This window comes from Chaetomium globosum, genomic scaffold, assembly GCF_000143365.1.
Source record: "Chaetomium globosum CBS 148.51 scaffold_7 genomic scaffold, whole genome shotgun sequence".
NCBI lineage: Eukaryota > Fungi > Ascomycota > Sordariomycetes > Sordariales > Chaetomiaceae > Chaetomium > Chaetomium globosum.
This window is the reverse complement of record NT_165982.1, coordinates 2,941,945-2,965,038: the sequence shown is the minus strand read 5'-3', so window position 1 is coordinate 2,965,038 and position 23,094 is coordinate 2,941,945. Positions and strand designations below refer to the sequence as shown.

General features: G+C 56.6%; 9 protein-coding genes across 9 annotated transcripts; 6 read left to right on the top strand and 3 right to left on the bottom strand.

Annotated features, from left to right (window-relative positions):
- Positions 1 to 114: 114 nt before the first annotated feature.
- On the top strand, positions 115 to 2,180 carry CHGG_10513 (uncharacterized protein; the record flags this gene model as incomplete). The annotated part of the gene is made up of 3 exons (XM_001228439.1): positions 115 to 543; positions 594 to 1,184; positions 1,236 to 2,180. The coding sequence occupies 3 exons, from the start codon at positions 115 to 117 to the stop codon at positions 2,178 to 2,180; spliced, it is 1,965 nt and encodes a 654-aa protein (XP_001228440.1).
- A 1,052-nt stretch (positions 2,181 to 3,232) lies between these two features.
- CHGG_10512 (uncharacterized protein) lies at positions 3,233 to 4,240 on the bottom strand (the record flags this gene model as incomplete). Its single annotated transcript, XM_001228438.1, has 2 exons — positions 3,233 to 3,580; positions 4,118 to 4,240. 2 exons carry the CDS (start codon positions 4,238 to 4,240, stop codon positions 3,233 to 3,235), a joined length of 471 nt encoding a protein of 156 aa, XP_001228439.1.
- A 780-nt stretch (positions 4,241 to 5,020) lies between these two features.
- Positions 5,021 to 6,447, top strand: CHGG_10511 (uncharacterized protein; the record flags this gene model as incomplete). The annotated part of the gene is made up of 2 exons (XM_001228437.1): positions 5,021 to 5,497; positions 5,605 to 6,447. The coding sequence occupies 2 exons, from the start codon at positions 5,021 to 5,023 to the stop codon at positions 6,445 to 6,447; spliced, it is 1,320 nt and encodes a 439-aa protein (XP_001228438.1).
- Positions 6,448 to 6,963: 516 nt separating this feature from the next.
- CHGG_10510 (uncharacterized protein) lies at positions 6,964 to 8,415 on the bottom strand (the record flags this gene model as incomplete). Its single annotated transcript, XM_001228436.1, has 2 exons — positions 6,964 to 8,174; positions 8,382 to 8,415. The coding sequence occupies 2 exons, from the start codon at positions 8,413 to 8,415 to the stop codon at positions 6,964 to 6,966; spliced, it is 1,245 nt and encodes a 414-aa protein (XP_001228437.1).
- Positions 8,416 to 9,558: 1,143 nt separating this feature from the next.
- CHGG_10509 (uncharacterized protein) lies at positions 9,559 to 9,862 on the top strand (the record flags this gene model as incomplete). The annotated part of the gene is made up of 2 exons (XM_001228435.1): positions 9,559 to 9,582; positions 9,791 to 9,862. 2 exons carry the CDS (start codon positions 9,559 to 9,561, stop codon positions 9,860 to 9,862), a joined length of 96 nt encoding a protein of 31 aa, XP_001228436.1.
- A 1,396-nt stretch (positions 9,863 to 11,258) lies between these two features.
- On the top strand, positions 11,259 to 12,335 carry CHGG_10508 (uncharacterized protein; the record flags this gene model as incomplete). The annotated part of the gene is made up of 3 exons (XM_001228434.1): positions 11,259 to 11,997; positions 12,048 to 12,097; positions 12,327 to 12,335. 3 exons carry the CDS (start codon positions 11,259 to 11,261, stop codon positions 12,333 to 12,335), a joined length of 798 nt encoding a protein of 265 aa, XP_001228435.1.
- Positions 12,336 to 12,651: 316 nt separating this feature from the next.
- CHGG_10507 (uncharacterized protein) lies at positions 12,652 to 16,058 on the top strand (the record flags this gene model as incomplete). Its single annotated transcript, XM_001228433.1, has 7 exons — positions 12,652 to 12,663; positions 12,742 to 13,155; positions 13,241 to 13,363; positions 13,533 to 14,048; positions 14,096 to 14,281; positions 14,346 to 14,666; positions 14,715 to 16,058. 7 exons carry the CDS (start codon positions 12,652 to 12,654, stop codon positions 16,056 to 16,058), a joined length of 2,916 nt encoding a protein of 971 aa, XP_001228434.1.
- Positions 16,059 to 16,122: 64 nt separating this feature from the next.
- CHGG_10506 (uncharacterized protein) lies at positions 16,123 to 17,624 on the bottom strand (the record flags this gene model as incomplete). Its single annotated transcript, XM_001228432.1, has 3 exons — positions 16,123 to 16,444; positions 16,511 to 17,501; positions 17,564 to 17,624. 3 exons carry the CDS (start codon positions 17,622 to 17,624, stop codon positions 16,123 to 16,125), a joined length of 1,374 nt encoding a protein of 457 aa, XP_001228433.1.
- A 477-nt stretch (positions 17,625 to 18,101) lies between these two features.
- Positions 18,102 to 19,506, top strand: CHGG_10505 (uncharacterized protein; the record flags this gene model as incomplete). Its single annotated transcript, XM_001228431.1, has 3 exons — positions 18,102 to 18,136; positions 18,207 to 18,445; positions 18,494 to 19,506. The coding sequence occupies 3 exons, from the start codon at positions 18,102 to 18,104 to the stop codon at positions 19,504 to 19,506; spliced, it is 1,287 nt and encodes a 428-aa protein (XP_001228432.1).
- Between the last annotated feature and the right edge of the window lie 3,588 nt (positions 19,507 to 23,094).

Sequence of the window (23,094 nt, the reverse complement as noted above, 5' to 3'; positions counted from 1 at the left end):
GAGGCTGTGTTATCCCCCCGGACGCCTATGGGTTTGGGTCAAATATCTCTCCATCTCTGATGGCTCCAAAAACACTCAACATCTGTTTGCCGTGGGGCCCCACGAGGATTCATCATGGACCAAGACCAACTCTCCGTGACCAGCGACGCCGAGCCGGGAGATATACCAGCACCAGCCACTGGTAGCGTGGTCAGATGGCGCCGGGGACTCGACCCTCGAGATGTCGACCGTCTAAATCAAGCAAGGGAGGACGACACCGCCATCGTTGAGGAAATTCCAGTGGACAGAGCTGGCCTCGGGGCATTCTCGGTTGCGTGTCTTGTGTTTAACCGGTTGATAGGCTCCGGAATCTTTAACAGCGGCTCAGTGATCTTCTACAACACACAGAGCATTGGGGCTTCGCTCTTGATCTGGCTTTACGGCGTGGTAGTGGCGCTGTCCGGTGTCGTCTTGTACATCGAGCTTGGATTGACCGTTCCGAGGTGGCAGTTGAGAGACGGCACCAAGATCTCAACACCGCGAAGCGGCGCGGAACTTGTCTACGTAAATATTACTGAAATTAGTTCTAGCACAGAGGCTAACCACTTACATAGTTCAACTACTTCCTCAAGGTTCCCAAATACCTAGCAACGTGCGTATTCGGGGTCTCCTTCTTGGTGTTTGGTAACACAGCGACGAACTCGGTTGCTTTTGCCGTGGCAGCGCTTCAAGCAGCCGGGGTAACAACGACGGCAAACAAGATCGTGGGCATTGCTATTGCTGCCAACACCTTCTCGTGTCTTTTGCACAGCATGTCTCGGAAATGGGGCATTCGACTGAATAACCTTCTGGGGTCTCTTAAATTGCTGCTGTTGGTCGTGATGATCATCTTTGGTCTCGCATTTTTGGACAGAAACGTCTCAGACGCCAACTTTAGCAGCAAAACGGCTTTTTCCAAGACCCCTCAGACTCCGTCTGGCGTATATCGCTACGCTGAAGCTTTGATCTACGTCATCTTCCCGTTTGGTGGATTCCACCAGGCGAACTATGTGAGCAGATTTCCCTATGTGACCAAAGATGCTCTTTCTCACCCGAATGGACAGGTCCTCGCCGAAATCAAGAACCCTCGAAAGAACTTCGCGTGGATATCGGGCCTCAGCGTCGGCTTGCTATGCGTATTATTCGTGATTGTCAACGTGCTTTATGTCAGTTCCCCAAGCCCTTAATTGAGAGATCGTGGACTCACTGGATGACAGGCTGCCATTATTCCCAAGGAGGTGCTATTTCAGCCCGGCCAAGATGTCGCCCTTGAGTTCTTTCTGCGCACCATCGGCCGTGCCTCCTCCGACCCCAGACGCGTCCAGGCCGCCTGCGGTGCCCTTAGAGCGCTCTCGGCAATCGGCAACGTGATCGTCTTCACGTTCACGGCGGCCCGCGTCAAGCAAGAAGTAGCCAAGGAGGGCATCTTTCCTTTCTCGCTGTATTTTGCCTCAAGTTACGAGTTCTCTCTTCGCCACGGCTTTCGACGCCTGCCCGCCCACAAGGCCGGCCACCACCTGTACACGCAAAAAGCCCCTGCCGCCGCTGTCGCCTTGCATTGGACCATCACAACTATCCTCATACTGGCTGCTGTGCTGGGGACGGCGGCAGCGGAGACAGCGACGGATGGCATCTTCAGCCATCTCCCGGGGTATTCCCTCCTGATGATGGCCTACGTGTACGGTCTCGATATCGTCTGGTTCACCGTCATCGGTGTGGCCATGCTGTGGCTGCGCCTTTGGCCAGGGAGCAATTGGCGATACAAATCACCCATCCCCCACTCGCTCGGGGTGGCCGCAGCGGTGGTGTTTACGACAACCAATGTGTTCCCACTGGTTGCCATCTGGGTACCGGATCCGTTGCAGCCGTTCATGGCGCGATCAAATGGGAAGGTGCCGTGGTTTGCGAGCCAGACGATGACCCTAGCGATTTTGGGGGCGGCAGGGGTCTACTGGCTTGGATTCCGGTTCTATCTCTGGCACCGGCGGACAAGGCATGCCGAGGTGTTGAAGGTGACACGGATCCCGGTGTTCAAGGGGAGCCAGGGCGGGCAGGGTGGCTTGGTGCTATTGTATGAGATTATTCGGTTGCAGTGGAAGGACTGGGTTCCGGAGGAGGACATGCAAATGAAACAGCCCGGAAGCGCCGAGAGTGGACCTTGAGGGGAGCCAGAGGAGCGGAGGGCCTCTTGGGTCTGGACTTTGTGAGATAGGGTCAGCTGTGAGTTGAATGGGAGAATTGCCGCCGTAGGTGGTAGCGTATTGGGACCGTTTTCGGCTTGGAGTTCTCACAATGATGCGTCATGATATATGAAGTTCGCGCTTGTATTCGAGATAGGCAGTAAAGCTGATAATTCCAACTCTGTTTGGACACGGTGTTTTAAGTAGCCTCTTGTTGATTGGGCTCCTTGCTGAACGTCCATGCTCCAAAGTGAAACCTCATATTTGGTGGGAAAAGGATAGAGTTGTACGGATAATGACAAAACAAGCTCTTTAGAATATGCCAGGCAGTAGAAGTGCCGCGTCTTAGGTGCGTGGATTCGTGATTCCATGTTGGCCCATCACCCTCTTGCCAAACAATAAAAGCTGAACTCGAAAAGAAGTAAAAGAAAGCAAGGAAAGAGAAAGGAACAAAAGAAACCAATGGAAGAAAATGAAGAAGGAAAATCGAGCAAAATAACGCAAATAAAAGAAACCTAATGAAATACAGAGCACATCTTGGGCTTCCGAGTGGCCTTAGAGTACCTATCCAATACATGGGGATGAATGAAAGGGTGGTTGGCAGCCTTGACTCGACCCAATAAAATCCAGTTTCAGATCCTGTTGGTTGTTCGGATGGCAGGTATGGAGGGAGGTTGTAGGCCTCAAGCGGGGTTGCCCATTGCCTGCCCCGACGCAGCCACCAGCTCTTTTCAAGAATATATTCCAGGCTCCTCCCAATCAAGCCGGAACCGCGATATTGTTCAAATTTCACCCTCCGTAAACCACGAGCTCAATTAAACCACAGCAGTACCCTTTCCTTCTTTCGTTCGCCCGCGCAAATAACAAAAGACCCAGCCATTGGAAGCAACTTGCGAAGTCAACGGTCCCTTCACCTGATTCCGACTTCACGATTCATGGCGGTGAGGATGGCGTTGCTATTCCTTCTCTACGGATTGGTATATCATGACTCGTCTCCTCGCCTTTTTCTGAGCTCGCTTCTAATCTGACCGATTCTAGGTAATCCTCGCCCTCGTGGGCGTCGCGATGTAGGCATCCCACCCTCCCGTCTCCCACCCCGAGACTAACACAGTCCCAGCTACGAACACATCACCATCTCGACCCTCTCCCTGCCCGTCTCGCCCGCCCTCACCATCCTCACGATTCTCCTTCCACTCCTCTCCCCTTTCACAACCCTCCTCGCACCCAACCTCTTCAAACCGCCTCGCCACAAAACCAACAACAACAACAACCCCCGCAACCGCCACACCCTCACCACCCCCCACAAAACCACCCCCACCACCACCACGCTCACCACCCTCGCCCACCTCCTCCAACTCCTCCTCACCACCATCCTCACCACCCTGCACACATCCCACCTCACCTCCCCGACCACCACATCCTGCCTCCTCTCCCAGCGCTGGCGCGCGCTCTTCCAGGCGCACGACGCGCGCGCCGTGCGCGCCATCCAGGACGCCCTCGCCTGCTGCGGCTTCCGCTCCGTGCGCGACATGGCCTGGCCGTTCCCGCCGGCGGACCGCGACGCGTGCAAGACGCAGTTTGGCAGGACGGAGGCGTGTTTGCCGGCGTGGGAGGGGGTGTTGAGGGAGAAGGTGGGGGCGCAGTTGGGGGTGGTGCTTTGTGTGGGGATGTTGCAGGTGGTGGGGGTTTATTTGGCGAGGAGGGGGGGTTCGGGTTCGTTTTCGTTTGCTGCTTCTTCTTCTTCTGCGGCGGCGGGGGAGAGGGGTGGGTGGATGGCGGGGTTGGAGAGGTTGGTTGGGGGGAGGGGCGGTGATGGTGAGAGGGAGGGGGTGTTGAGGCCGGGAGTACGGAGGCCGTTGTTAGCTGGGCCGGAGGGGGATGGACAGGGAATGGTGGGGAGGGTGGTGGAGACGGGGTACCAGGATGATGTGGACGAGGAGGAGGCAGAGGAAGGAGAGAGGGATGATGAGGAGGCTGGTCCGCGGAGAGAAGGAACCGGGTATGGTGCGGCTCGTGAAGGCCCAAGGGTTGAACCGGCGCATCATGACCCTTGGGCCGGTGTCCAGCGGGGTTGAAAGATTGGAGCAGCAAGGGGAGGATGCGACGAAGAGAGTTGCCGGGAGGGTCTATGGGGGGTGGGTATGGTAATCGGGAGATCACCAATCTATTGAACTGGGGCACCGGCTTAGTGCAGAGGAAAGGGACCAGTCATCTCTGGTCTGAACCGGGGTGGCAGAATATTTATTTTTCCGTCCACTGCGCTGGTGTTACTGTATATAAGCCCCCTGAGGGCGTGGTTTTTCTTTTCGGGAGGCAGGCAGGAGAGACACAGGCAGGAGAGACAACAGAGTCACAGTGTCTTGACGATATTCCCACAACGCAACGGAACCCAGATGAGTGCATGAGCGTAACTTGTAAGGCCGGCCCTCTCAACAGAGGGAGACCGTGGTCCGTTTTTGATTGAGATGCCAGACGTTGACGTATAGCCTTCTGGATCTATCTGTGCTTAGGTGCTGAGTTAGGTGTTAGATTGTGAGCTTCTGAGGCAGCAGTTTTGCCTCTCTATCTTCTCTCCTGTTCACTATTTAGGGGGTTGCTGGTCCGGCAGTGCGCATAGAGATTACAACGACGAATTCAAGTTCAAACGGAATTACGTCATATTTCACATCAACCAGGCCCCTCCCGTAATCAACCCCCGGTTTTCTCCCCTCCTTCCCAGCTGACTGATTACATGCGGGGCAGGGAAGCGACGAGACCGTCGGCGTAACCGGGTCCCTTTTTAGCCACACATCAAACTGTGTCCCGTACGTAGTTAGGTAACCATGACGGCAGGCACAGTCCGGCTGGGTACGGCCTCCCCTGGAACTCGGCCGACTACCGCTGAAACCCTAACCCAGCTTGAACACATCACCCGGCGCGCCGCCTCGAAGAAGATCGACATCCTCCTTCTCCCAGAAGCTTACATCGGAGGATATCCTCGTGGAACTCACTTTGGCTGCGTTATTGGAGCCCGATCTGAAGAGGGCCGCAATGAATACTTGCGCTACTTCCAAAGCGCTGTTGATCTGGGCGATACCGTAGGCGACGGAGCAGGTGCTGGAGCAGCCTGGGTCAACAGGGAACTGCCGAGTGATAGCGTACCAGGGCTGGATGGCGGAGAGGATGCGAGCAATATCTCTAACAAACGGGGTGATGGCACTCGTGAAGAGTTGGAACGGATTGCTCGCGAGACGAAGGTATTCATCGTCACCGGCCTGATCGAGAAGACGGGGGGAAGCATGTACTGCTCTGTCGTTTATGTATGTCCGAGGTTAGGTGTAATCGGCAAGCGGCGGAAGGTTATGCCAGTAAGCCCCCTTATATCGCGAGTACCTGTCATCGTGGCCTGCCCAGCTGACACCCTTAGACCGGGACCGAAAGACTCGTCTGGGCCCAGGGCTCGCCCGCCACTCTCCGTGCTGTCAGCACCATCATCCGCGGAGTCCGCATCAACCTCGCAGCCGCCATCTGTTGGGAAAACTACATGCCCCTGGTGCGGCAGGCCCTGTACGCGCAGAACATCAACCTCTACCTCGCACCAACCGCCGACGGCCGGGATTCATGGCTCTCCTTCTTGCGGACGGCAGCTATCGAAGGCCGCTGCTTCGTCCTGAGCTCCAACATGTGCGTCCGGAACACACCAACGCCAAACGGCCACGCTGCAATCTCCAGCAAATCGCAACAATCCGACGGCACCGGCGGCGCCAGCCAGGGCGACGCATCCCCTCCGGCCCGTGCAGGGACGCACCACCGCCGCAGCTCATGCGTAACCGAAGAAGGCTTCGAGATCGCGCTGCCCAGTCCCCCAGCCCCGCCCACCTCCTCCCACCCGCGAGCCAGACGCCAGTCGGTTCTCGACGACGACGGCAACGAGATCGTCCTTCACGCAAGCGACGACAGCCCCAAGCCAATCACAACCACGACCACCACAACCACCACCAGCCCGGCAGCACCCCTCACCAAACCAGCCCACCCCTCCCCCACCCCAACATTCACCTCCCGCGGCGGCTCCTCCATCGTGTCCCCCTTCGGCGAGGTGCTCGCCGGTCCGCAGTGGGAAGACGACGCCGGGCTGATCTATGCGGACGTGGATTTTGCCGACTGCATCCGGGGCCGGCTGGACCTGGACACGGCGGGCAGCTACTCGCGCAACGATTCGTTCAAGTTTTCGGTGCAGGGGTTGGATTTGGCGCCGCTTCCATATTCTTGAGGGGCATATATGGCGAGCGTGTGTTGTGGGCGGGTGAGTGAGTGGTGTGAGGGTTTGGGGTTGTGCTTTCTTCCTTGTCTAGGTTGTGGGGTTCTGTTCTGCGTGTGCCGTTTGGGTTTGACGATCACCGCCGTGGGGGTTGAGATCAGACAGGTTGCAGGGAGAAACGCAGGTGGGGGGCAGAGGTTATATTCGTTGTATCGCAGAGAATTTCTCCTCTCTGCACCGCCCTGTGTGGTACGTAGGTAATGACTGGAAAAGAAAAACAGATTGTGTACGCCTAGGTAAGCTCGACGGGAGCACGAGCTGAAGTCGCTGCCGCCATGTGGAACCCATTGAACACCATGCCAACCCGACCATTGAGAGCCGTCCCCCAGTCATGGCTGGTTTACCGAGAACACCATAAGAAAAGCCCGTCCGACATAAAACCCTACCCTGATCCACCGTAAATCCCGACCCAAAACCGTATCCCATTCATTAATCCATACCAAACAGCCAGACCACAATCGTGCCTTGTTAGTTCTTCTCCTTCTCCGCCTCCACCTTCTCCTGTTCAAGCTCCTTCTCCTCTTCAACCCCTTCTCTCGGGCTCGCCAACGGACTCGTCCCCGAAGGCGGCACGGCCAGTCCGCCACCAATACTCCCCGCCACGCTATCCGCCCGCCCGTGGCCAAACAGCCCGCTCCGCACGCTCGCCCCGTCCCCGCTCCCATAGCCCTGCTTCGCGTAGAAGCTATTCCGCTCGCTGGCCGCAGTAGTCCCCAGGATCCCCGTAGCAGAGTAGATGCTCGTCCGCTCGTTCGCCCCGATCCCGCCCATGCCAGAGCTCGCGCCGCGGTGCAGGCCCGGTGTTGTCGGGCCGCCGACTGTCCCATCCATGGTGGCGGAGAGCACGCTGAGCGGGAGCGACTCTCGGCTGCCTCCCCAAAGGGAGGAGGGGGCCAACGCGCGTACCGAAGCGTCCGTGTCGAAAGAGCGGCGGCGGCGGCGCTTGGAGGAGGACGCGAGGGTGAGGATGGACGCATTGTCTGTGAGGAGATTGTTGGCCGTTGCGGTGTGATAAGTGGCTGGGCTGGAGGCGCCGGTGGTACCGCTGGCTAGGTGGGCTGGGATTGCGGATGCCGGAGAACCGGTTGGGAAGGGTTGGTTGAAATGGATTACTTGCGAGTTGGAATTGTGGGAGTGTTGGTTCGTGGTTGTTTGGTTATTGTTGCCGGTAGCTGGGGCGACTGTTTGTATTGTCGTAAGTGTCGTTGTGAGAGATCGAACGGACGGTGCGGGGGAAGAGAAGGTGCTGTCACCGCCTCTCCGGCCGTTCGCTGTTCTGCTTGTGCCTGCCACTGACGTATCACCGTGAGCAGGCGCGATTATCGGAGCGGCATGTCCCTTGTTCGGTTCGATATACGTCGGCGCCATCGAGCGGCCGCCTGTTGTTGGAGGCGGTTGACCGTCATGTGACAGCTGTACGGAATCGGCTCGGTCGAGAGATGTAACGCTTGTCAACCTCCGGCTTGGCCCTGAGGATACCGAGTAGTGGCTATGATGCGGGGAACTGGCGATGGCGATGCGGCCCGACTGTGGGTATGGGTTGTTCAGAGGCTTTTTGGTACCGTGTCGTTTCGAGTTGGAATGTCGGCCTCCGTCGCTCGAAGACGTCGCTTTCAAGTTCGCCAACTTCTTCATCAAAGCGGAAAAGGGCCGTCGACGGCCCAGCCGACCCGGCTGGTCTAACACATTGTTAGCATTCTTGCTCATGTCGGTAGAAGTCGCATGGCGTTGGGACGGCGAAGCTGGTAAGCGACCACGGGAAGGCTGATAAAAACACATAAGAGTGTTTGAAAATCAAGGGTCTTTTCGAAAAGTCCGGATGCAAAAACAAGAGAAAACAAGAAATGTTATGAGAGGAAGGTGGTGAGGCGGGGTGGAAGACGTACCATGCGGCTGGGCTGCAGTTTCGGCCATGGCCATTGATGCCCACTGCAGTGGGAAACGACGCCCCTCAAAGCCAGAATGTCAAAGATGTCCGTTGATGGCGGTGGCAGGGGACAAAGTGGTGTCGTGCGTTTGGCGTAATGGGAGTTTTGCGCAAGAGGGGGAGGTCAGGTCGGGTTCGTGACTGTCCAGAGGACAGGGTGTAACCAAGGATAGGAGGGCGATTGCTGCCTTGTCGTCGTCGGGTTTGGGACGAGCGCCGACAGCCGTACGTCAATGCGCTCGATAAGTCGAGGCGACTCCGTCTAGAAGATAAAGGCGAGGTCGCTTGTGGGGGGTTTTGAGGGCGACACACAAAACAATTGCCGCGCAAAGAATGTTGGTGATTACTGGTCTCAGGCGGTGGTCGTCGGTGGGTTGAAATGCGGCCCATGCAAGTTTGAACGTCTCGCCCAGTCGTGGCAAGCCAAGCTGCGCCGAGACGACGGAGGTTGGCTGGTTCGGCTGGCTGGAACCAGTGACCCCTGGCAACCTTCACGTGTTAAGAAATACGGGTCCACCCACTGCCACTGCCCGCCCCACTGGTGTCGATCTCGGCCGGCCCTTTCACCGAGAAGCTGGACCAGCCATTTTTGACTTTTTGAGAATGAGACAAGCATTCGCCATTGCGTCAGGTCCACACATCAACGAACCAAACTCCGGAAATCATCGGGTTTTGCGGTGACCGGTGATCTAGATCTCCTTTTGCTTCGAATCCGACGACTTATTTGCACAGGCTGCATCCAGCCCGCCTTTTGTTTTCATGCGCCGAGCTTTTGTTTTGTTACCTTGATTTGCGTGGCCGCCTTCGTGGCCAAACCTTGCTTCAGGAGTTGCATTGGGCCATGATGCATTCCGCCATTTGGGGGGCTCATTAACGACTTGCTAACGCACATCCGGCATACGGCCGAAATGCCGATGTTGTCAACACCATGCTCATACAACCGCTTCCCAGGGATGTGGTTGCACAGATCAAGTCTTCGACCGTCATCACATCGTTGAATGGTGCGGTGTATGGTTTGCTCCAGAACTCGCTCGACTCAGGAGCTTCCAAAATCAACATCTCCCTCGACTACAGCCGTGGAAACTGCACCGTGGAAGATGATGGCTGTGGCATTGCCCCGTCTAGCTTTCAGGAAGATGGGGGGTTGGGCCGGCTCCACCGTGAGTGTGCTTAAAAATGCTGAGTACCATGATGGGACTGTAGTTGACACTGATTTGTTGTAGATACCTCTAATTACCCCCCTCGACCTGAATGCCATGGAAGGCGTGGGGAATTCTTGTCCTCCCTGGCAGCCTTGTCTTTGCTATCCATCGCATCGCACCACCGCGATTACCGAACCCACAACTCGTTAACCGTCCATAACTCCAGGGTGATCTCACGCAATCTCCCCGCGCCGTTAGAGCAAAGGCTGCTGGCTTCTGGAAGTGGGACCCGCGTTAGCGTCCGCGACCTCTTTGGCGCCATGCCGGTTCGCGTCAAGCAGAGAGCTATTGAGGTGGAACGAGCGGGAACGTCTAAGGAATTCGACCAGCTCATCTTCAAGATCGTCTCTCTTATCCTAGCCTGGCCGGGGGAAACAACTATATCCGTCCAAGACTCGTGCGCTCACCGGACAGTCTCCCTCCAAGCGCCAGGCGAGGTGAGCTTAAGTCGAAGCTCTCGGCTTACGGCGCCGAGCATTCTCTCGCGGACAACAGCGCTTTTGACGGAGGCTTCTCTAGTAGATCACGAGGACGTCAAGTCGTGGGTCCCGATTGGGGCCACTGCATCTGGGATTTCCATCAGAGGATGTGTATCCCTCCAGCCAGCTGCTACCAAGCGTGTGCAGTTCATTGCTATCGGTATTCAACCGGTACTGAATGAGCATGGCGCAAATTTGCTTTACGACGATATAAACTGCGTCTTTGAAAATTCTAGCTTTGGTATGCTCGAAGAGGCTGCCACCCGTAAGGATGAACAGCCCTCTGAAGCCCAGAAGTTTACAAGCAAAGAGCTCAAGCCAAAAAAGGGCATCGACCGGTGGCCCATGTTTTTCCTTCAGATCATGCTAGACGCAGAAGCAAACTTGGTCGGTTTCGATGAGTTTGTCGACGAAAGGCGCCAGAACATTGCTCTGATTGCGGACCTCCTTCAAGTTATGGCGTACGAATTTCTAAGGAAACACCATTTTTGCCCGAAACCTACCGCCGCCATTGAGCGGCTCAAACCGTCGAAGCGTAACTCACCTGGCTTGACCTCAAAGGCTCCCATAGCCTTATCCGCCGGGTTCAATAATGGCCCAGTAGAACGAAGGACTGAACGATCCCACTTGGGCCACACTCCACGCAAACACATCGCACCGCGCTCAAAGAGCCGTCCCGCCAAAAACCAACTATCGTCACCGTTCATGTCTTGGTCCAAGACGAAACCTCATACGCAATACAAGTTGGGGTTAAAGACCTCAGGCTCTTCCACCGCTGTTCAAGAAACATCGGGAGCGGTTCAGGGGGTGGAGAATCCATTGTTTGACAAGTCCGGCGGTCTTATGCGGAGACCATTCGATGATCCGAACAACCCTACCACCGCACTTGGAAACGACCCATCCAAGAACCCGCCATCTGAACCACAGGTTGACGCCGGAATGGGAAGTGCAAGGAACACCGTTGTTTGGATCGATCCCACGACCAAAATCAAGTCACTCATTGACCCCCGCACAGGGTTTGCGGTCAAACCGCAAGTTGGGACGGCGAAAATAGTTAAGCCCGGACTCGCAAGCGCCCAGCAGCCGGGGGATACCTTTAGACTGCGCAAGTGGAAGCCTGCCGAGATTGGTGAACAGGAAACTATCATTCAAACGATGGAGCCGCAAATCCCCCAGGTTTTCCAAGGTTTTAACACCTTCCACTGTGGCCATGGCCGTGATAACTTTGAACCTCGAGGACTTGAAAGCCTCGCTGCCGCCGAGAATTCAAACGGGAATGTGCTGGCCACGCTCGAGGGGCGGATCTCGAAAGCATCGTTACAAGTAGCCGAGGTCGTGGCCCAGGTGGATAGCAAGTTCATCCTGACCAAAGTGGGAGCGGACATCCAGCCGGGTCCGCCAGGCGGCGCCTCGGAATCAGACCCCCTGCTTATCCTCATCGACCAACACGCCGCGGATGAGAGATGCAAAGTTGAGAACCTGCTAAAGGCTTACTTCGTTTCCAGCCCAGCGTCCACAGGCCAGTTAGTGGCCCAAACCCAAAATTTGGACAAACCACTTCGCTTTGACCTGTCTAAGCAGGATGGCGACCTTCTTGTCCGGTTTAAGAAGCATTTTGCACACTGGGGCGTTGTTTACGAAACTTTACACGAACGATCGCCCCACGTCACGGTCGAGGTTCAAAGCTTGCCGCCGAGTATTGTGGAAAGATGCCGTTTGGAACCCCGGCTGCTGATCGATTTGCTCCGGAAAGAGGTATGGAAGCTCCATGAGACAGGCAGCAGTGGGGCGAGGAAACAGGCGGACAAAAACCGCGACGATGACGACTGGGTGGCAAGGTTTCATGACTGCCCCAACGGTATCATGGAATTGATCAACTCCAGAGCCTGCAGAAGTAAGTCCCTGCGTCAAGTCAAGCGAACAACGTAAACTAACGGTCCTTAGGTGCGATCATGTTCAACGATCCGCTCACGACAGAACAAAGCTCAAAGCTCGTAGAACGGCTGGCAGCTTGTGCGTTTCCGTTTCAGTGCGCTCACGGCCGGCCTTCAATGGTTCCCATGGTGCACCTCGGCCGAAACAGTGCACTTGGGTTAGGAAGGATAGAGTCGGAAGGGAACGGGGACTTATGGCGTGCCTTGAAAAGGCTGAAGCGTAGCTCGGGAGACCAGGGTTAGAAATTATTAGATTGAGTATCGTTGACAGGTTCATGTGATACCCTAGGAGGACTAGAAGAATCAAGGATTAGATGGTTCCCTCCCCTTCGTGACATTGCAATATCAAGAAACTGTTTTGAGATTCAAGGGGTCAGCGGTAAGCCATTGAACGCGGCAGGGTTAGGGTCATGATTAAGCCAGGAACCACAGGGTGCACGGGCCATCCAGCCCACCAGAGCTCCAAGCCCGTCCAACCAGCAAGGTTCACGTTCCACCATCGTCGTCACTCGACTTCGGCGCACGCAGGCAGACCGAGCACGACTACTTGACATCGCGACACCGTCCGTAAACATCCCACAACCCGCCGTAGGTCCGGCGACAAAGATGCGACCATGGCGCTAACAGTTCGTCTCCTTTGTCCCCCTCTCACCCCCCACCCACCACCCACCAACCCAGCTAACCACCCCCAACCCCTCTACCAGTGGAGGTCCTTCGACTTCTTCGACGCCACCCAAATCAAGCTCCCCGACGACATCGCCAACACCACCACCGCACGCACGGCCACCACCACCACCACCACCACCACTACCACCACCACCGACCACAACAACAACAACAATAACCCCGACGCGGGCCGCAGCACACGCTCCTTCTTCGAGGGCAACGAGATCGCGGCCGTCTGCTCGGGCTCCGACAGCCTGATTCTCGGAAGCTACGACGGCGTCGTGCGCATCGTCGGCCCCAGCTGGACCGTCGTGCGCAGCTTTCGCGCGTATGACGCCCCCGCGACCGCCGCCACTACTGCTGCCCTGGGGGGCGGTGGGGGTGGGTTGGGGGCGCCGAGTATCACGCATATGCGCCAGGTGGAGGGGACGAGTCTGTTGGTTACTGTTGCGGTAGGTTTTTTTTGTTGTCTGGGGGGATTGTTGGGTGGATTGGGGGGCGTTGGGTTGTGGCTGACGTTTGTGTGTGGTGTTGTAGGAAGGGGGTGGGGAGAGTCAGCCTGTGTTGAAGGTCTGGGCGCTGGATAAGCCGGTGAAGAAGACGGGGATTCCGACGTGTCTGAGCACGGTAGTGGTTAATAATGGGAAGAAGCCGTTCCCGGTAGGTTTCGGTAGTCCTTGGAGTGCGATGGTGGTTTTGGCTGACGTGGAATTGCAGATATCGGCTTTCGCAGCGACGGAAGACTTGACACAGGTGGCGGTTGGGTTCGCGAACGGCGCCGTCACCGTCATCCGCGGTCGACCTTATCCATGACCTCGGTACGAAACAGCGCATCATCTACGAGTCGGATGAGCCGATAACCGGGGTGGAATTGCATGTCGAGGCCGGGTTAACGACGCTCTTTGTTGCCACGACAGCGCGGATCCTGAAATTGGTTCTCTCTGGAAAGGGGCATGGGCAACCGCCAAAAACGGTCGAGGATACAGGGTGCGGCGTGGGTTGCATGGCTGTGGACAAGAAGACGGGGAATATCGTTGTTGGGAGGGATGATGCAGTCTACTATTACACACTCGACGGCAGGGGGCCGCCAACGGCGTACGAAGCTCCGAAGAAGCTGATCTCGGTTTACCAAGATTACGTCGCCTTGGTGTCTCCGCCGACGCCAGCGGGAGAGGCGGACACGATACGGCGGCGGTTCTGGGGTCCTACGGCGGACAACATCTACACTTTCACGCTGATCCACCCCGACCTCAGGATCATTGCTCACAATGAGACCGTACTCTCCGACGTTAAGCATATCTTCCAGTTGTGGGGTGACCTCTACATGCTGACGCAGGATGGGAAGGTATGTTTAGTCTTCAGCTATCGAAAAACGTCACTAACCGGCATCAGGTATTCCGCTACCACGAAAAGTCCCTCCAGCAACGATTAGAGATGATGTACCAGCGTAACCTCTACACGCTGGCTGTCGAACTTGCGCAGAAGTGCGGCATGGATGGGCAACAACAGAACGTCATCTATCGCAAATACGGCGACTACCTCTACTCAAAAAGGCGACTACGATGGAGCCATGACCCAGTACATCAAGGCCATCGACAGTACCGAGCCGTCGCAGGTGATTAGGAAGTTTCTTGATACGCAGAGGATACACAACCTCATCGAGTACCTGGAGCAGCTCCACGATCACCACAAAGCCACGTCAGATCATACCACTCTTCTTCTAAACTGCTACGCAAAGCTCAAAGACATCGACAAGCTTGAGAAGTTCATCAAGTCTCCGGGAGACCTCAAGTTCGACTTGGACACGGCCATCTCCATGTGCCGACAAGGTGGTTATTATGAGCAAGCAGCCTACCTCGCTAAGAAGCATGGGGAGCACGACTTGGTAGTGGACATCCTGATTGAGGACTCCAAAGCGTACGACGAAGCTTTGGACTATGTCTGGCACCTGGACCCAGATACAGTGAGTCGGGTCTATGCCCTTTCTGGATGTGGATGCTGACAAGCCCAGGCCTATTCCTGCCTGAAAAAGTATGCTCGAGTTCTCATCGATAATTGTCCCAAGGATGCCACTCAATTATTTATCGACTACTACACGGGGCGATTCACACCGAGGATAGACCCCCCGGTGCCAGATGCGCAGCCTGTCACCAACGGTGGTTTCGTTGTTGGAGCCGCAAATGCCGTACAGAACCTCAGCAACTTGTTACCGCTACCATACATGAATGCGAACACGGTGGCGGCGCACGGCAACACCAGGCCAACCGTCGGTGAGCTCCCAGTGAGGCCAGAGGTAGTATCACCGGCGTACACCCCACCGCGGCCACGGACCGCTTTTTCGTCGTTCATTGACCACCCCGACGAGTTTATCGTGTTTCTGGAGGCATGCCTCAACGAAGAAAGCATCTCGGAGGCTGACCGGACGGACCTCTCCACCACTTTGTTCGAAATGTACCTCCATAAATCCAACGAGAAGAAGGGTGATGACCAGCATCGCGAAGAGTGGGAACAGCGAGCCAAAACCCTGATCAACAACAAACCCCAAGGCACCGAAAACACCACCAAACCACCCATCGAAAACTCCAACGTCCTACTCCTCTCCCACCTTTCCGACTTCCACGACGGCACCACCCTCGTCAAAGAACAATCCGGCCTCCATTTCGATATCTTCCGCTCCTACACCTCGGCGAAAGACACCCGGGGCGCCATCAAAGCGCTCCGCAAATACGGCCCCGAGGAACCTCAGCTCTACCCAGCCGCGCTCTCCTACCTCACCTCAGACTCGCGCATCCTCGACGAGGCCGGCCCTGACGAGCTCGCAGCCATTCTCGAGCGCATCGACAAGGACGGGCTGATGGCGCCGCTGCAAGTCGTGCAGACATTATCCAAAAACAGCGTCGCCAGCATGGGCATGCTCAAACCGTACCTCTCCAGGCGCATCGAGCGCGAGCGCCAGGAGATCGTCGAGAACAAGCGGCTGGCCTCGCAGTTCCGGGTCGAGACGGAAGCCCGTCGCGCCGACCTCGCCGACCTGGCCTCCAAGCCGGTCGTCTTCCAGCCCACACGGTGCGCGCAGTGCGCGGGCTCGCTGGAGCTGCCCGCCGTGCACTTTATGTGCAAGCACTCGTTCCACCAGCGGTGCCTACGCGGCGGCGGCGGCGCCAACGTCGAGGGTGAGGAGTGCCCCGTCTGTGCGCGAGAAAATGCCACGATCCGCGTGCTCAGGAAGAGCCAGGAGGAGAATGCGGAGCGGCATGAGCTGTTTAAGGATGGCTTGGATAGGAGCGAGGATCGGTTCAAGACGGTGTCGGAGTGGTTTGGCAGGGGGGTCATGAGCGCGCCGAGCGCGGAGTAAGTGGTGATTACAAGGTATCTTGGTGTCTATGCATCTATCTGTCTAGTTGGGTCGGAGATGGGTATTATAGATCAATAATGTCTCCGTCGAGGAACATGCCGACGACGGTGTCGGATATCGTTTGTACGACTGTTTGGGCAACAGCTCCACCTCCATTTTCGGCAGGGGGCTGGATGCCAAACATGTGGTTGAGGAATTCGCCCGCGTCGTCAACATCGACCGGGATGGGGCTGGCTTGCTGGAGCGTCCTTCGCCAGTCTGTGATGTAGTGTAGGCGTTGTTTGACGACGGCCTTGCTCAGGATTTCGTCCTGGCTGGCTTCGTCGACGAAGTCGTGATACTCGAGACCAGCCATGGTCGCAGACTGAATCTCACCGTGGCGGATGCTGAAGTGTGTTTCGAACTGGGGCTATCAGCATGATTAGACTGGTTAAAGAGGGGCGTGCACTCACTCCATAGGGCAACGTATGCGCCACCGCCGGCCGCTCCCTGGGATCTTCCTCGGTCCGGATGCCTCGAGAAGGTAAACTGCCGGTGTCTGCTCAAAGATCCAGTCCGGCGACACCAAGCTCCCCGCACCCCCCTTCACAACCTCCTCATTCGCCAACGCCTCGTCCTCTCCCACCACCACCCCCTGCCCCGCCGCATCCCCATACATTTTCCGAAACTCCCCCATCACCGCGTCCACAAACACCTCCCCACCAACCCCCACATTCCGAATCGGACTCCTGACACTCTCCACCCCACGCGCCTTCACAAACCCCTCCGCAGGCGACCTCAACAACCGCGACACGCGCCCCAAATTCTCCGACCCCAGCAAGCACGTCCCATGATGCAGCGAGCGCGTGCGCGTCAGCTTGTACGCCGACCCCGACACCTTGAACGTCCCCCCCCCACCACCACCACCACCACCATCATCCGAACCGCTAACATCAACCACAATATCATGCCGCTCATTCACGCGCGCCCCGCCCACCCCCAGCCCGCGCAGCGCTCGCACCACCATCTCGGCGTGCCGGTCGCGGTCGAACACCGCCGGCGGGCAGATCACCGAGTAGTTGGTGTTGCCGGCGTCGTGGAAGACGGTGCCCCCGCCGGAGCGGCGGCGGACGAGGGCGATGGGGGTAGCGGTTTGAGGGTTGGGGTAGTCATCGTTGGTGCTGGTGGCGGTGGCGGTGGTGTTGGGGTCGGGGGGTTGGTGGTGAGGATTGGGGGGGTAGGCCCCTCGCGGAGGGCGTGAAGGTTGACTTCGAGCCAGGGGTTTTGGTTGCGGCCGATGATGATGCTGGGGCGGTTGGTGTAGAGGAAGAGGATGGTTGAGTCCGGGTGGGAGCGCTGGAGGAGGTGGTGCTCGATAGAGAGGTTGAGGTAGGGGTCTGTGGAGGCGGAGCGGTAGATCTGGAGGGGGCGGGTGAGGTTTTGGGTGAAGCGTCTTGTTTGGGTCTGTTGTGGGGGTGGTATTGATGATAGAGATGATGGGGATCGAGAGGGATGTGTAATGTGACGTTTGAGAGGTGAGATGGAAAAGTGCCTGGGGATGGCTCCCAGTCGGACTGGGAGAGCCATTGGTGAGTAATTTGGGGTTTATGAAGTGTCTGTATTATAAACGGCTCATGAGAGTTAATCTTAGGCCGTCACTAACCAACCAACCCTGTTGTTGAACTTTTGGGAACGGTCCGTCTTTCGATGTCTGTTCGGTCAGAACTTGCAGCTGACAGGCGCAGGGCCAATCGAATGCAGGTAGCTCAGTGCAATGGGGCAGCGGGAGCTTAACCCTGAAGGACCCACTCTCTCAGCTCCAACCCATGTTGCCAAGCCCCAAAACACTCCGACCCACCATCCCACGTCGTCCCCTGTCAGCGGGGTCCGATGGCGGCGGTGGAGGGGCAGGCTCCGGGTATGAGCTTTTCCTGTCACCAAATTCGACATCATACCAGCCGCTCCCCGCTGAGTCACCAGCTCAACTCGATTGAAAAGACGACCGGCCCCATTCCCAACCGCCCCGTTACTTCTTTTTTGCTGGTTGTCATCCTAATCTTCACCATGTCGACTTTTGGCGAATACTTCCGTGTAACCACGTACGTCCCAAATCACCCTATCCCCCTTCTCCTAAGATCCTAAACCACAAATATTGACAAACTACCGCAGCTATGGCGAGTCGCATTGCCGCTCCGTCGGCTGCATTGTCGATGGGTGCCCGCCAGGCATGGAACTCACCGAGGACGACATCCAGCCCCAGATGACGCGCCGCCGACCGGGACAGAGTGCCATTACGACCCCGCGTAACGAGAAGGACCGGGTGCTGATCCAGAGCGGGACCGAGTTTGGTGTTACCCTCGGGACACCCATTGGCATGATGGTGATGAACGAGGACCAGCGGCCAAAGGGTAGGAGATCTCACCGGTAGGAGGGATCCACCGCTGACATTCTCCAAGATTATGGCAACAAGACCATGGACATCTACCCGCGACCCAGCCACGCCGACTGGACCTATCTCGAGAAGTATGGTGTCAAGGCGAGCAGCGGTGGTGGAAGGAGTAGCGCGCGCGAGACCATCGGCCGTGTCGCCGCCGGTACCATTGCCGAGAAATATCTGAGGCTAGCCTACGGCATCGAGATTGTCGCCTTCACGAGCTCCGTCGGCAACGTCCACCTGTTCCCGCCCACACCCGAACACCCCAGCCCGAGCACCAACCCGAAATTCCTCTCCCTCTTGCAGACCATTGACCGCAAGGGCGTCGACAGCTTCCTCCCCGTCCGCTGCCCGGATGAGACCATCACCAAGAAGATGGAGGCGACCATTGCCGACTTCAGGGACCGCGAGGACAGCATCGGCGGCACTGTCACCTGTGTCATCCGCAATGCGCCGAGCGGGCTGGGTGAGCCCTGCTTCGACAAGCTCGAGGCCAAGCTGGCGCATGCCATGCTCAGCATCCCAGCGACCAAGGGCTTCGAGATCGGGTCTGGCTTCGGCGGTTGCGAGGTGCCGGGATCGACTCACAACGACCCCTTTATCTCGACCGCGGATGTCGAGGTTCCGTCGAGCGTAGCCGAGAGCGGAGCCGTTAAGTCAGGCGTCGCGCGGCCCAAGCTCACGACCAAGACCAACTACTCGGGCGGCATCCAGGGCGGCATCTCGAACGGCGCACCCATCTACTTCCGGATCGCCTTCAAGCCCCCTGCCACCATTGGCCAGGAGCAAAGGACTGCGACGTACGATGGTGCGTCTGAGGGTGTCCTGGCGGCCAAGGGGCGTCACGACCCCTGCGTGGTGCCGCGGGCCGTTCCCATCGTGGAGGCCATGGCGGCGCTCGTGCTGATGGACGCGGTGCTCGCACAGCAGGCGAGGCACACTGCCAAGAGCCTGCTGCCGCCGCTGCAGCAGACGGTTAATTCCGGCAAGCCGTCTGGGAATGGCGTGACAGAGACCGAGATGAGTGGTCAATAGAGTGGCTAAAGGTTAAATGGAATTAGGATACCCAGACTGTCCCTTTGAATCTTTTGCTATGCACCCGAAACCACATCGTATCATGATTGTGGCTCGCGTCCAACGAAGATGGGCTAAAAGAGTGATAAAAGCAATCGATCCCCTGAAAAGTTCAACGGTAACACACTCTGATACCATGCTTTATATAATCCTCTTGAATCCCCTAAGCCCCAATAGCGAGTCGAAGCCTCCGCCTCACCCCCAGCCTAGGGCAAAGCTTCCCCCAAACAAAAAGAACTGCATGCCACTTCCGCAGAAGATGCCGGGTTGCTCATCCGGGCGGCAGCTTCAAAATCCCTCAGCGATACGTCCGGGTCTTGGCCATCGTTCACGACGAAGAAACTTTGCGTGAGCTGGCAGAGGTAACAGCAGCCAATGACCACCCGGCCCGTGCTGCGTTCGGAGAAGGCCACACCCAGATGTGTCCGGCAGTCCCTGATCATTCCCAGCCTGTTTTGGTATGCTTCTTGGTACAGGGCGGGCATTTCTCCGGCAACGAGGTTCCTGCCGAACGTCAGACGTCCAGCGGGGTCGGAGTCGTCGACAGCGAGTTTTTCCAGGGCCTCGAGGTCGTTTAGGAAATTAAACCACTTGTCCACATTATTCGGTTCAATGTATGCATCTCTCGCCGATCTCCGTCGGTCAAAAAACCCGGGCCAAGAGTTGAGACGTTCCATCGATGCCCCAATGTGCGTGGCGGGATGAAGGCGGCCAGTAGGGGTAATGCCGCTACACACGAAAAAGACCAGGGGCAGGCATGGGTCGACCTCGTGGGGGGACTTTTTAAGGCGCTCGGGGATCCATACTTTCGGGATCGTAGTCGACGCCCTTGGTTCCTCGTCTGTCAATCTTGCTGAATATCGATCGGTAAGCAATCCGTACGTAGCACTGGTGGTCTCTGCAACAAGCTTGCTGCTTACCTATGAATTGAGATACCCTCTCGGGTGATCCTGATGCCGCCGCGTCCTTTAGGCCCCTTCGGTATTGTTCGGTGTTCGAGAGACACCAAAAGTAAATCTCCCGGGGCGAGACATTCGGCACCGCGGGTTCGGATTCAATGGACTCGAGAAACGCGGGGTCGAAGCCGCTGGCAAGCAGGCGGGCCGCGAAAATTTGGATTTCCCAGGCAACGGCGTCAACTCGACCCAGAGCGAATTCTGCGAGCTCTCGACTTTGTCGTACTTGGGCTTTTCTCCCGGCGGCGGTGGGGCGAATCTGGTCGGCATACCGCTATCCTTGACCTTATCCAGAATGTGGCTAGCTGTTGTCTTGCAAGCATCCTCATAGTACCGGACAGCGATGAACAAGTCTGCAACAGTGCATCCAACCGGTGCGTCGCCCCGCCAAATCTGGTGTTTCTAGCACTCAGATTTTCTGAACGCGGCAATGTCGTTGAATAGGACAAGTGTTAGCTTGCAGATTGTCGCCAGCTCCCTCGTCATCCAATTCGACGCCGCGCGGCGCCCGTTGTCAGTCGTGAGGTCGATGGAGCGTAGAGTTGGCCGCGACCAGGGCCCGTACCGCACACCGCCGCCACCGCCGCCGCCACCGCTGAAACCGCTTGGCGCAAGGTTGGACATCGTAGCGGTTATTGGGCAGGAGACGGGGAAAAAAGAGAGAAGAAGATAGGTTGCGGGGGGAGGGGGGGAGGATGAACAGCAGCCACAGCAGCCACAGCAGCCGCAACCACAGCAGCAGGAGACTCATGAAGCTGACTGTATCGCAGTCGCTGGTGCCTGTGGAGAACGTACGAGCACACCTACCGAGGAGGTCACAACCACATCGCTAGGTCTGCAGCGGTTAAGCCAGACTGGTGAAGATACGTTCCAGCCTGGCACTATTCGCCCTCGAGCCCACCAGCGCATTATTGACGGCCTCGAGATCGTAAATCCAGATGCTGAAGATATGCATGATGCCCTGCTTCGGGACCTCGAGGCTGATGGACTCGCGCTTACGGAGGATGATCTAGTTCTTCAGGATGGGAACGATGAAACGCTTGATAGGATCCAATTGTACCTTTCCCATGCTCAGAGAACTCATAGGCGGGATTATGGGCTACGACGATTATTCTGCGAATAGCCTGAAGTAATGTTCCGGACCTTAAGTGGCTTGTTCGTCATGTGACGATGCTAGCACTGTGTGCCTGTGGAAATGTGGCGAGCTAGTCCATTTTCGGAAAGTGCGGGGTGCTCCATGGTCATTTGGGGGGTGCTCGCTAGAAATTCCCTTTTTTTTTCAAGATGTTGAAAAAATTTCGCGGTTTGGAATTGCCAGATGTGGGAGAAGTTAAGTAGTTTTTGACGCGTAATTGTCACGAATTAAGATACAGGCCGATCGGGTATGCAGGTAAAGGAGCGGGGCGCAGGACCAATGAGGGGCTGCTCTGTAAGGAACCTGGTTCTGCGCAGCAGAACGACGCGGAACGCCACGGCTAGCCAATCAGGTAACGCTCTGTATGCTCTGTGTCTTGTAAGCCCAGAACATCCAGAGCAGGAAGCGCTCTGCACGCTCTGTCCTTCCCAAAGGCAGAGCATACGGAGCAAGGTACGGAGATCCCTTGCAAACTATATAGTATATAGTCACTCGTTCTGGAGAGCTCTGAGAGTTCTCAAGTTAGCAATCACAACTACAGTTCGCTACAAGCTCGAGAGCCTACTGTTGAGACAAGTCTTTGTTGTGCACCCTTTGGCTGCACCGAACCTAAGCACCCTTGAGAGATTACCTTCAACTGACAGCTGAACCCTAACAGGACAGGGTCCTGAAGTAGGTTCGTCACACCACAGCATTACCAAAGCAAAGCCATATTACAAATAAAGTAATCGGATTGAAGCTATTGAACGGGATTTCAAGAGTAGTTTTAGCAATTCTTGACGTTTTACACTATAGCAATTAGCCAACGGGACGCCGGCTCAACTTGTGTGTAATAAGGTTCGGTAGCATCGATACAACCTAACCTTCAGCCCATTAGCTCGCGAGCTTTGCATCATTTACAGGACAAATATAGCCGTCTTCGAAGTAACCATATACCCACCGCTATTTTACCTACTTCCAACCATATTTGTTCGCGTTCGGACTCAATCTGCAAGAAGCGTGGTCTTGGGCGCAAATTTTATATGCAGTTCCGCCGCTCCGTCGTCTTCCTTCTCAGCGGTGCAAGGCGGGTATCCACGAGCCGGGACATATTCGCTCACAGCAGCGAGTGCTCTCTCTTCGGCTTACGACCTTAAGCGGCTTATTTGTTGAAGCCGTTCCTTCCTCTAAGCCGTAGAGTGACTGCTCTCGAAGGCAAGAGCGGTTGGGTACTAGCTCGAGGGAAGGAGCGGGCTGTGGATCGAACCGGTTAGGTGCTCTAAGCCGGCAACGTACCGTCAACCTCCTGCTCACTCGCCTGGAGCTGCTCTTTTTGCTCAAGCCGGGATAAATTCGCTCAAAGCGTAAGCCGTCAAAGGCTTTTCAGTCTCGGCATGGGGCGGTAATGTTCCATCCTTGTAAATATGCCAGCTTTCACAGGTATTTTGACAAGTTCCCAGCAAGCATGAAGACCCGGTC